Raw genomic sequence first — 13799 nt, forward strand, 5'->3', positions numbered from 1 at the left:
ATGTTTCGTCACATGTGTCGTCACATCTCTAGAAGTTTTTCTTGATCCCACATTTGGTAAGCTATTATTATAAACATGAACGAAAATCAGCATTGTTTATGGAAATGTCGCCATCATATATAAAACAAGACTTTCTTGTTTTGTATGGCTAAAACTGAATCTCAGTATGAAGACAAAAAAAAAAAAAACATTTCCCACTTCATCTTTATAAACTGAACAAACAAACCCTGCATCATTTATTATAGACACAGTTTGCAAATTTACGTTCTTTTCAAAGTCTCTGAATTATTTTAATTAAAAGAAATAAAACCAAAAAAAGAGAGAAAAATACATAAGACAGACAAGGTGTTTCTTTTAATAAATATATGTAATCAAATGCACATGGTTACTTTTGTTAATCTTCCTATACATTTTATTTAAACTAAGCATTTTCAAAATGTCCTAATTTACAATTAATCTAACATTGTCTAACAAATTAAAAAAGTAAATTCACAAAAATGTTCATTGCTCATAATTATTTCATTTGTTGAACTGTTAGAAACAAATTTACAAGTGTGCACTTTGCACTGCAATGCATGGTAGCAACAGTTTTGCTTTGAATGTAAATTAATTTAACAGATTTGTTCAATTAAAACAAACAAAATAATTAAACATTAAACTTAAGGAACATTAAATGAAATAAAACCATACAAAGTAGCCAATAAACCAATTTTAATAAAAAAAAGATACTAAGGACTCTGAAATGTTGTCTTAAAGTTTATTTTATTAATGCAGTTTAAATACAAGAGCTAAAAATCCAAAATATCTCTCTGACACTTACTCTTTCAGGATTTTTCCACAGACAGTAGTTTAACATGTTTCAAGGGGGGAAAAGAATTACCATACTAAATATAAGGTTCCAAAACAATGATTTACCACTCTAAATAAAATGCAACAATTTGTAGCTATAATAAATAATAATAATGTCTAATAAATTGTTTTCTTGTTTTTTCCCCATACAAGTCATAACTATGAAACACTTTGGCATCCTTAAGTTCTCAACTTCAAAGACCCTCTTCTTTGCTAAGCATGAGGTCATTTTTTCATTTGCTTCTTTTACATTCACCTAACTCTGAAAGTGAACCTCTAGTGAATGGAAGCAACTGACAACATTCCCTTCTCACTGGTGTCTTCACTATCTTTCCTTTCTACCTTCTTCCATTTACTTAAAATCATTAATGAATAGAAATTGCTGTTTGTATAAAACTTTTTTTTTTAGGGGGGTGTTCTTCAAAAGGGTTAAAAAATAAGTAGTAAAATGCTCAGTAGTCCACAGAACAGGGGCCTCATGAGTAAACACAGATACTGTGGGGAAATCAAAACAAAGTTGTCATAAGAAAACAAGTCTAAACAATAAGCTACACAAAGTAACAAATTCAACATGTGACCAATTTATTTCCTAAACACCATACTACTATATTAAACAGTATTATATAATCTAGAAAAAAAGAACAGCATATTTTTAAAACTAACTGGACAGAGAAAATAGCATGGCATCCACAAAACATTTTTTTTTTTGCAAGAGACTTCAAATTTGAAATCAATTCCAGGTCAGCTCTATTTCACAACACCCTAAGTTGTATCTGAATGGACAGCTTGATTGCACTGAAATTATCAGTTTGACTGCATTGAGTTATCAATTTTCATAAAGTCCACTGAAATGTTGCTCTGACTATCACATCAATGTCCAAATGAGAAGCACTATCAGCCAGCTTATCTGAAAATATTAGTCAACTATACATACACACACACTGCTCTCCTCCACCTGAGAAGGATACGCTCTACACTGCATGTTTCTGTATTAAGGGGGAGGTATAACTCCATGTAGTCTAAGGGGGGTATTGGCAGCCCTTCCCCCTCTCTATGCTTTTAAAATGTGTGTGTGTGTGTGTGTGTGTGTGTGTGTGTGTGTGTGTGTGTGTGTGTGTGTGTGTGTGTGTGTGTGTGTGTGTGTGTGTGTGTGTGTGTGTGAAGGAAGGATAGCATGACCATACCAGCACATGCCTGTTATGAGGTCATGTGATCTAGAGGTTCCATTTTAAGTGATTTGGACTAAGAAGGGAATTGCAAAGTGGAGGAAGAGAGGGGGGAGGAAGAGGAATATAGAGAAATAGAGAGAAAGTAGCATAAAAAAAAGAGAAGAACTGTGTTGACTGATCTCTATGGCCTCACGGAGGGGAAAAGGGTGAACACGCCATAGATTCTCTGCCACTTTCATGCTTCCACACCTATGGCGAATTTTTATGGTGAATAGCAAAATGAAAAAAAATTACACAACTGCAAACTTTTGTTCATTTTTTAGATTAAAATTTGACCCCTATAGCTCTAAAACTGGTAATAGCATTCAACTAATAAATTCTTCAGCTAATGGAGGGGCAACGATATGGACTGAAAATAATATTAACATCAAAATCAAAACTTAGAGTTCGGACTAATTCCATTTCAAAGCAAACAAACATTAAGGTCGCGACTCGCGAGGTAAAAGAAGTAGCGACAGATCTTTTCTTCCATATTGTGATGTACATACAAGTGTAATGGTTTATCGCAAAAGAGAAAAAAAAATAGGACGGGGACTATTTATCTATCCATTGATATGGATTTTGAGATTTTGGGAACTAAGGCGTTCAAGCATACCAAATGATTGGAGAAGAAATAGATGGTGTATTTTCATTTCACGCTGACTTCAAGAGTAGAATTCAGTTCACAGAATGTTCTGTTTATTAGGTGTGAACAGCTAGCAATGGCAGGTCAGCATCAAATTAATATAGTTTTACTGGCACACTGCTCTCTAGAACATACATTATATACATGCATACATTATGTAAACGCATACATTATTTATACGTACAAAGACAGAGGGAAGATAGTCACTAAAGAGAAAATAAGCTACATTTTCCCTGATCTAATATGTGGTCTAATGCTCTTGTGATGATTAATACTGAAGTAATGTGATTCTGTAGGACTTGACTCATATCCTCATTTTAAAATTTTCTGGGATTTTTCTCATTTTGAATTATTAATGAAACAGAGAGAAAGAGTTTTTAAATTTTCTGTTGCCGTTACGTTGCAATGTACAAAAACAAATGGAACCTAATAGGATATTAATTTAGTTCATAATTATTTGTAGGTCCAAGAAACAATTATTTGCTTGATCAGTTCACTAAAAGAGTAAAGCTATTAATAGGAGCATGCATGACAGAAAAGTTGTTGTTTTTTTTAGTGCTGGAAGCTGACAACTTCACAAGAAATTATTAGAAGCCACATTGAAGCCACAGAAATGCAACAAGCCTAGTTTTCCCCATCCTATGACGGTTACCAGTTTACTTCTATTATAACACAATTCCACAGAAATTATGCTATAAATGTAAGGCCATGTTTCAGTAACAGGAGAAAAAAATAATTTTTTAATAAAAAAAAAGATGAAGACATTTCTTGAGCGTGCTGTTAAACTAACATTTTAAAAGCGCACAAAGTGAGAGGAAACCCAACAACTAGCTATTATCTTTTATCATTTTCACCTAAGTTTTAACACAAATCATTCAAATATATAGAGGTTAAATATAAAAAATATTGTCTAAATAATATGTAGAATAACAATCATTTTAATTGCTGTGCTTGTGCATTAATTTGTTTCACCCAAGCGGGATCAGGAGCACAAATAGCACAGGAATTTAAGCCAGCAGCATTTTAACACACATCCTGCAGAAGAACAATGTGCAAAATAGCTTCATTATTTACAGTGCAACAAAACCAATTTGGAACACACTTCACTTAGGCTATTTCGCTCTTAAACAAGCAGACCATATATTTAAATATGCAATGAGAACTTGAATGAATATTAATCAGTTCAAGGCGCTTGTGTCAACATTCTGTCAACATCATATGTACTATGACCCCAGGCATTCAATACACGTTCATTGGTCCATTTTGGGGGGGAAGGGAAGGGAAGAAAAATGTAAAGAATTCGAGGACCCCAACCAGTGTTTATGATGGCGACGCCTTCAGAACGGCCAGTTCAACGGAGAAATAAAGAGTAATGGGGGGGGGGGGGGGGTGTCAAACAGGGGGCCCATACTTCAGAGGGCTAAACCACCATGAAGTTTTTTTTCCCCTTGGGAAACACCCCTAGTCTCACATCTCTCCCACACACACACCAAAAAACAAAAATACAGAGCCACATGCATAGACTGCATGGCACACTGCACCGTTCTGTAGAAAAAAAATGCACGCTGAAAATTCAAAACAAGACAAACACAAAAGGGTTCTTTTGTTTGCTCCTACAGAAGTCAAATTTATTCCATTTTTACAATTTAAATAAATATGTAAATGCTCAAATTCTGTTCCAAGTATAACATAATTAACATTTTACATTTTAAACATGCTGTAAAAAACGAAATAAATCATTTGAATCCGGCAAGACCCTGAAACCCGTCCCACAGCAACTTGGGCAGCCATGCTGCAAAATGGCGCCAACCATTGATTTGAACTTCAAGCCAAGTCCCATCCACCTGTTCACGCTGCCTCGTGACAGCAAGACTCTGCGGTTAATATATTCATCTCCGAACAAATGTTGTCAAATGGAAAGTGAGGGAGAAAATGTTCTTATGCTCCATTACTAGTTCCTTGACGTTCGAGTTAACAAGAACCAGCTCTTACTTACTCTATCCAAATCCTTTCTCAACACAGGCGCTTTTACAGATAAGAAATGCTTATTGGGAGAAATCTCTCAATACAAACACTCACTTTCATTGCCTATTTTAACCCCATTACACAAAATCATCTAATTTCTGACTAAAAGCCATTGGGTGTGCTTGTGCTACTGAATGAATAGTCCAAAGATGAGGTAAAGGGACTTCGATCCTTTTCAAATAACACAGCACAGATGGTTCAAAACTGGGAAAGGGGGAGAGAAGAGGACACATTAGTAAGGGGTTAAAATGGGAGGGGTGCTCTTAAAGGCACAGCACATACTTAACCTTCACATTTTTAGTATGTCTACGTGCCATGAGCATTTTCCTTTGTCCCTCATTCTCCATCTCTCTTTTCTCTTTTCTCTGTTCAAAACAACAGCCGTTTTGAGAGAATCGCTCTCCGTAACGGCAGAAAAAGGGAAGCCCACAAGGAAGTGCTGCTGTGCATTCCCTCCTCAATCCCCACCCCCTCTTCTCCTCTTCTCTTCTTATCTACTCTCTTTTTTCCTCCTCTCCTCCCTCTTCCTGCTCAGGCAAGCCCTGCAAGTAGGACGTCATATGACCAAACTGACAAGCATTTGACTGCACATTCTGAATCTGCAACCCTGCAAATGTGGGAATCAATCAAAAATGCATGTCTTGCAGCATAAAGAGAGACAGCATATGCAACACAGAGGGACAAAGAGAGGGAAAGAGCAAAAGAAAGAGACAGACAGAGCATAAGTGCAAGCCAGGAAAAGAAAAGGGAAAAAACAGCACGCAAGCAAGCACGCTGCTGGGAGAGAGAGAGTGAGGAAGAATGAGAACGAGGTTGCCTCGCGTGCAGCACCGTCAACGGCTTCTGAGAAACTGCACACAGGTGTTCCTGGCCCCCGATTGGTCGCACCTCCTTCTCCGTAAAAACCCCTCCCCCTGCCTTCTGTAGTACTACGATCACAAGCGGAGATGGAGAGAAAAGGACAGAGAGAAGAGGAGGGAGGGAGCCAGCGAGAGAACGAGTGAGGGAGAGAGAGGACAGATCAGGCAAGTGTGGCTTCAGACTGCCTGAGCATGCAATCGCAACACGCTCTTTTATTTACCCGGCCAAACGCTGTGATTCGATTCAAATCCGAAGCTCTCTTTTTTCCCCCCCTTTCTCGCTAAATCCACTTTGCAAAGGTCTGTTGAGACGTAGCTTCTTGCACAAATCCTTACTTGGGAGCTGCTTTTTCAAAACTGCTAATATTTCAAAGAGAAGATATCCTGCTGTAAGCCTGTAGTTTTTTCCTCCAGTTAAATCAACCAAAGAATTTGTTAGATACTGGGTGCATTACTTTGTATTTAAAGAAAAACAACAACCACCACATAAAACAGGCTATTTACAGCACTCCCCTGCAAGACAGCAGACAATCCATTTTTTGTTCTTTAAAATGATAAGTTTGTTCTAATTTAATCAAAGTAGGAGTGACAGCAAACATGGGCCATGGTAAATGTTATTGTCTAGCTTTCTCCAATTTTAAGCACCTGAAAGAAAAATCAGCAGAGTTTTACTGTACGGTTATAATACGGAACATCATGTGATCAAAAACATCCCAACAGGGAGAACCTACCAACGCTAGAGTTACACACACACACTTCAACAGGTCTTTCCGATCCTATTTATCAATTAACCTAAAGAAAGTTATAGTTCTACAGGCGTCAGTAACTCATTTTGTTTTTCCTACTACTCACAAACACACATAAAATCAGATGTGCAGCATTGTTTCAGACTGCCGTTTTGAAAATAATAATTCACTTTTCACAGTTTTTGTTTTGTTTTAATAGTATATTTAAAATACACATTTCGGTTGCAGTTCTATGCCAACAATTTATGAAATTGCATCATACTGGCCTCTTGCACTACTTCTCTCTGCTGCATTGTTTAGTACACAAAATATTTACCAGTGCCAAAATTTGTCAATATACATCCTTGTTCTGTTGCTATGAGAATTTTTTCAAGGCAGCAAAACGCATGTTGCTTTCTGGATCTTGATATATAGGTGTTTACAAGGGGAAGGGAACGTGCAGAGTTACATTTGGAAGAAGGGGGAAGGGCAATTGTTACACTTTTAACACCCGGTATTGTCATAAAGGTGTGGCTCTTCCCCCTTGTCTAAAAATCCCTCCTGCCTAAGAACTTCAAAAGTGGCCCATCAACCCATTGCAAATGGCCCCGTCACACCAATGCAACATTACATAAAGCAGGGAGAAACTCAAGGCGTGAGACATGGAGCCGCCCACACAGCTCTATGCACAAAACATTATGGCTTACTCACCACTACAACCTCTATGGTCTTCACTGTATTCTTTGCTCACATTTAACTTCAGTTTTACCAACAAATACCTTACTTTAAACAACCAGATAAAAATGCTCTTAATACCAGCTATTGGTGGCCTTGATGTTTTGACAAGCATTAAATATTTGCAACAATAAGATGTCTTCAACAAAATACATTTCTGATTTTATGTATGAGCACTTACATAAGACAGACCCCATGTTACCAAACACAAGGGGTGTGCACAATAGGAAAGGATCTGCTCTGACCCCCTACCCCTCCCCTCCCCTCCCCAAATCTTGTTACTTATCCTGCATTCACACTTCTCCAAACCAACAAATGAAACTTATAGCAGTTGAAAATGTGAATGCACAAATGTGTAAGAAAAAAAACTGATTTGGTCAGAGTAGCAATTTCACCAGCACATAAGCATACAAAACAAAGGGTCAAAGCAACATATATGCTGACTTGGGGGTGTGCATTGCTTTTTAAAGCCACACACCTCAGAGGCCAGCCCCACAATAAGGTTTATCAAGATGGCGACGAGTTAACAGTTCCACTCTAATTAACAGTTCTCATTCATTTTCCACAACTCTGTGTTTGTGTGTGTGTGTGTGTTCTGGTTACTTGGAATTTTTTTTAAAAATCAAAAGAACCACACAGCGTCTCACTAAGGCAGACTATACGAATTCTAAAATTAGCATACACACACAGGGGGAAAAAAGTCCCTTAAGTATAAACGTAAATGGCAAAATATGGGAGTTTAAGAGCAAAACGTGTTTTGGCTAAAATATATCACCTACCAATTATATCCAGGATCATCTCATGGATTAGTAAACTGTTTTACATGGCACTATCAAATGAACACGTATAGGATATGTATTTGCACCCATTCATATGAATATCCCAGTGCTTTCAAACGGAGCCTGCGACAGAGGGATACATTGTGCGCCATTTTCTCAATTGCTGACGTTGGTTAGCTACTCTTCACATTAATGGCGACCACGTGTCATACTATAAGTGTAACGTTGGCCTCCCAACACTAATCACAACGTAGCCTATGCCATCAAGGTCCATTTAAAACATATATTCGTTACACAATTTTTAAAAAGTGCGCTTGATCAGTATACATTTGGATACACATTCTGCGTCTGCGCCACACATATACACACACACACAAAAAATCAAAAACAGCTATTTTATACATATGGTGTAATATCAGGACTTCCGTAACTGTTGCAACGCATGTCATACGTTTTCTCACAACACGCCTATCTGCAGTAACTGATTTATAGCTAAAATACGTAAACATGGGGAACACAAACAAAGCGCTGGTTCAACTCTCCAATAAGCGGTCCCTCAAAACAACATAGGCAACATTTATAAACTGTACCTACCACACAATTTTCAAAACATATGAGAAAACGAGTTAAACATTACATTTAACATATATTATTTAGCACAAATCATTGTCCTCACATGATGCAACGTTTTAAAGCACTATACCCGCGAATTACGCCAGGTGTAGTTTGCACGTTTAAGAAAAATCCGTTTAGGGTGTAAAGGGGGAAGAAGGAGAGTTGATTTGGGTGTGGACGAAAGAGGGGAGACCTTTTTGTTCCACATTAACAGTCTTCTGCGCGCCATGCAAGCTCCCAGAGCACAGATAAATATATTTCTGAAGTTTATTTTAATTTCAAACAACAAACGTTGTGCCAAACATTCAGATTTACTCATAACTATTGTCAGTGATGCGGATAGATGATCGTTTAGGCAACAATTCTTTAAAACTGTCCAGTTTATGTTACACACATTGCTTTGTTTCTCCTGCTCTGACCTGAAGCGTCGTTCCATATGAAGTCTTTCCTTTAAATATCCGCACAAAAGTAACAGCAACGACGGTGTTCCAAAATAATAGCAGCTTCTAAACCACAGCGGGCTAGAAAACTAAATCTGAGTAGCATGAACAGTTTAAACGAATCCAGCACCGAGGCCTAGGCCTTGTAGTAGGCCGAGGCCTAATCAACACAGGGAACAAGTGATTGAAATGACACGGAGAACAGCATTGTATAATGTTTCACAAATATACACGCATTTGCCTAACGGATGAGACGAGTGTTATATAGCGCTGTAGTAACTATGTAACAGCACGTGGTGTAACGCTAAGAGCATATGCCACTTGAACACCCAAGCACTAGGCTATAACATCCATCACGTGAAGAGAAACAAAGAATATTCTCATATAGAAAGATATAGCCTACTCTCAAAAAGTACCCGCAACTTAACTGTTTCAATCAAACAGATCCACAATGTAAGCACACAGCGAGATCCTGGTGACAGTAGCCTACACATAGTTGTACTACCGCCACGACATACATTCAGCTTTTACATACAGTATGCAAACAATTGTTGAATGAGAAAGCAAATACCTCTGCTTTTTAGGGACAGAATGTTCGACCTCAATTCGTTTGCCGTGAAGTTCCACTTTACCTGAAAAAGGGAAACAAATTATTATTTTTCTATTTTTTTTTAACCAACTAACAAATGATGTCATGCACCAGCTTACTTAAAAGGCCCTCATAATCAAAGTCGACTTTAAAAAATACGTTGCATTAAAAGATTAAATGTGTGCCTTAAATATTTTTATATATACCCTATGCTTCGTTATAGCCTATTGTCTGTTACTTTCCTGTGTGAAGAGAACGGTATTTATTACTGTAGGCCTACAACTTGCATTGCGAATAGCCTAATGAGCGTTCGAGGTTGCAAAGGGTAGGCCTACGTGTTATTAAAAAGTAATTAAACAAATATTTTATTGTTTTTTGGTTGGCACTGGTTAAGTGACAGAATTCGTAGGACGCTTTCAAGGGTCACTGCTCAGGGCTACACAAACTATTTGCATCAACTGTGTATGACAGAATCCATAGGCTATGTGTAGCCTATTATCTGTCTAGTTGAGACCTAAGAGGTATATAGCGATTCAAAGAACAGCTGAAGATGAATTAATCTTGACCGTGACTTCTTGTGGTTGAAATAGTTTTAACTGGATCCTTATCGGCATGGCGACCTTCGTGCTATAGAGCACACGTCACATGCTACATATGTGGAGAAGCGAGGAGATACATATTTTGTGGACTGTAGGACAGATGCAGTGAAATTGTATTGTTGAAGTCAGCATACAAGAATGCTATAAGGTCGGATATATAAAAGACACGAAAGTATCCCTCAATATTGTGCCTGTTAACTGAATAGGGGCTTCAGGAAACATGTTACATTTTAGCTCCACTGGCCTATTAGCCAAAAGGGGGAGGGGTGAGACCTGATTCTATAGCTGTGCCGGGTAGGCTGGACTAAACCTAAAGACTGAGTTTAGGAGAACTACGTCCTACAGCTTACAACCACAACGACGCTAAATGTAGGCTAGTCTACAGTTCTTTATCAGGGTAAAATGTAAAGCACGTTTTAAACCTGTCAGAGCAAAAAAAGTAAGTCGTGGTTGATGTGTGCATGAATGCTTTCAGTGTCTGCAAACACTCTGCACTTAAAAAGTTCACTATCTCAGGCACCTTTGCACTATAGAGCCTTACATTGCCCTGACTTAAATGGCAAAACAGAAGCATCAATTCACTTTCACAATATTCTCGAAATCTTTAGTAAAACAGTAGAATTTGAATTATAAACAACCCAAACGCTCATGGGAGGTTAACAAGAGTCATTAAAGAAAGGCCCATTAAATTCAATTAACTCACCAGAAAATGTTTCAATCGCTTTCATTGCCCATTGGTCGTCCGGGCAATCAACAAACGCATAGCCAGTTTTCATGAGAAACTGTCCAGAGTATGGAATCTTGTAATCTTCAAAGGTTTTAACCAAGTCTTCTGCGGTCACGTTTTCATTGAGATTTCCAATATATAGCTTGTTCATCGTGGAAAGACTGTAATGCTCCCCCCAAAAAAATAGAAATGAAAATAAAACTTTCCGTCAAAACGTTCTTATTTTTGAAAAAGGACCAAGACACCCGCAGATATATAATATCGTGCAAATGTCAACCGGTTGGAATTAAAAACGTGTAGAGAGAAAAAAATAAAACAGCAAGACAATCCAAAATAAAAAGGGGAAAGTTCGACTAACAGTAACGTTGTAGTCTGATTAAGTCCTGCAGGCGAGTGGTAAATATTCTTCACTGTAGCAACCTTCGAATTCCCAGCACGCTGTAGAAATGATAACAGTTTGAATTAAGCTGATGTTTGTTACGATGGAATAGTGGTGCGAGTAGCCTATATATATAGCGGGATCGGGAGAAATTCTTTCCTCTCGCTGCCCCTCAACCTAAAGCTGTACCCTGCACTGTCACACGGATCCTACCGCTTGGCGATGGCACCGCCTCTAAAAACCGAGTCGAATTTACTAATTTTTTTTGTTTGCAAAGAAGAAACCACGTGGTCTCAGAGTAGCTAGAGAAAGGGGCCGGTCCTCCGCTCTCTCTCTCTCGTGCGCGCGCTCTCCCTCTCTCTCAAGCTGGCTGTGCTTGGAAAGACAGGAACATTCTCTGTACATTGCACCGTATATCCTCTCTGCATGCATTTCTTACAGATATACACACTAGCCCACACATGCTCCAGATTTACTTATGAGCTTTATGTCACGAGAACTGCTTTTCTTTTAACCTTTTGCTTCTACATTCATCAGAACTCTTCGGATTCCACTGAGACATAATTTGCAGGACAAAGGGCCATTTAGTGTAATTTTACATTTTGTGCGAGTTTATGTGCAAATAAAACCCCTATGTGATGTTGCTCGGCTAGCTTTGATAGTAGCCTAACCCTTTTCATACTCGCTTGCTAGTCTGCAGTCTCGTGACTGAAGTTGATCACGAAACACGTAGGCTATTTCTAATACTAAAACCAATAGCCTTTATGTACATGACATTGTTAGCTGTGGGTCACGACCAGGGCGGTGAAGTAAAATATTTAATTAGAGTAGTTTTACAACCAAAGTTTATGGCAAACATTTTTGAGGTGGAGTAAATTCGAAGCAGTAACAAACATATTCAATGCATGGTTTTATTGAAACACTGCTGTATCCTTTTTAATTCGGCTCTTGGGAACTTGGCCGAGCGGGTAACGCAGAATCCAGTTTTACTTAAACAGGTCAGCTCCAAAACTAGAGAGATACTCATTTCGACTGAGATCTCGAAAGTTCTCGTGCTCACCTCCATGTTGCGCCAAACCGAGACATTAGAAGGTCCAACAACTGATTCAAAATGGGGGTGTTGTTGAGACAGCAGGGCCTAGAGTCGAGGATACCGCCTACCAACAGGAAGCGAGCAACTGTTGCTTTACCTATTGTCTGTACTCTGTACACCCCGTGTATATGATGTCTCATTGCTAGGCTTTTTTCAGCTATATACTCAGGTCAGAAAAATCCGACCTCAAATCCCCATTCAAATGAGTTAAACGCAAATCAGATGGGAATTTCAAGCGGTTACTTTGTTACGTGTCTCTGAAATTGTACACGTGGCGGCAGTACCGGCTCACTGTGAGAAAATGGCTTCCCGTCCATTACAACAAGAATGATGAATGATTCACGTCTGGCAGGCAGTCTACAATAGTCCATAACTGGTGCATAATGACGAGTATTTTGACCAACACTGAAACAAGGAGCAGATTCTGCATAAAACCTTCTTCTGTCCCTCGAGCTACGCGCATGTTTAAATCACTCATGGCGTGGCCATTCCGTAAGGAAGCACGTACAACTTGGGCGCAAGGTTTCAAGGATGATTGCGATGAGTTGACAAAAGAGGCGAATTTGTATGCATGTCTGAACTGTTTAACACGTCTGTAGTGACTAGTGATATATCAGCGTTTTTATTGTCTGGATAAATAGCCTATGCCCTAATGCGCACACAAGAATCTCGCGCAAGCTTACCTGCAATCAATGTAAATAAAGACTGCATCGTGCAAAAATGTTCCAGATTATTATGCTCTCTATTTTTTATACGTAGCCAGCCTACATCCACCACAATTCATAAACGCACACGCTTTGTCGTGCATAGGGCCATGCTTCAGTCTATCAGCAAACGTATGTGAATTTTAACGGACTAAGCATTCAGCTACATATCATGCTGATGTCTCTGTTGTAACACCATCTGACATGCAAGGTAGAACTATTAATAAATATAGGGGTCACTCTTTTGATGGCCTCTGTCTAAACAGCTAGAAGCTGCATTTTTGTGGATGTACAGAGTTAGCTTTAAAGTTATTAGGTCAAATCCATGTGTTGGCCATTTTCTTTTAATTGCGACAGTAGCTAAGCAATACTGCAGTTATCATATCTTGCATTGCATATGGATTTCTTTTTATGGTCCTGTGTGTTACATTCTGCAAAGAGAAACTGTTGCAAGGGGGTGCAGTTTGTGGTCCTGTGAAGGAATTGGTGTGATTTGAGATTGTGACCTGACCACACACTGTGAGGGGGATGAGGGATGGCTGGTGTGGGGGTAGGGCATCTCTTTTCTGGGTGAGGGGGACCACAGGCATGGAGCTCATCCAGGACAAGGACTTTCGAGTTTGATGGTGCATCAATGAAAACTGTCTCTTGATATTCTTTACAAAATGCAGTTCATTTGACACAATTATTGTTTTATTTATAACAGCTGTTTTAAGGTATATGATCAAGTGCTTTGTTTTCACTTGCATCATGTTGTTCATAAAAACACTCTGGTTCTTGCTCTGAGGAACAACAAAGCATGGTGGGAAGGAAGTTCTGAAAAGAA

General features: G+C 38.7%; 1 protein-coding gene across 2 annotated transcripts in view; it reads right to left on the reverse strand.

Annotated features, from left to right (window-relative positions):
• igf2bp1 (insulin-like growth factor 2 mRNA binding protein 1) overlaps nt 1-11434 on the reverse strand; it is a 31132-nt gene extending 19698 nt beyond the window's left edge. The window contains exons 1-2 of one of the 2 annotated variants that reach the window (XM_056234634.1): nt 10774-11434; nt 9454-9514 (exon numbers count right to left, since the gene is read on the reverse strand). In XM_056234634.1, coding sequence (XP_056090609.1) covers nt 9454-9514; nt 10774-10948 — 236 coding nt within the window. In that variant the 5' untranslated portion in view covers nt 10949-11434. The remainder of the gene's footprint in view (nt 1-9453; nt 9515-10773) is intronic. The other variant, XM_056234633.1, reaches the window with a different exon arrangement.
• Between the last annotated feature and the right edge of the window lie 2365 nt (nt 11435-13799).

The sequence above is a fragment of the Rhinichthys klamathensis genome, unplaced genomic scaffold (assembly GCF_029890125.1).
Source record: "Rhinichthys klamathensis goyatoka isolate OS25496 unplaced genomic scaffold, OSU_Roscu_1.1 h1tg000401l_1, whole genome shotgun sequence".
Taxonomy (NCBI): domain Eukaryota; kingdom Metazoa; phylum Chordata; class Actinopteri; order Cypriniformes; family Leuciscidae; genus Rhinichthys; species Rhinichthys klamathensis.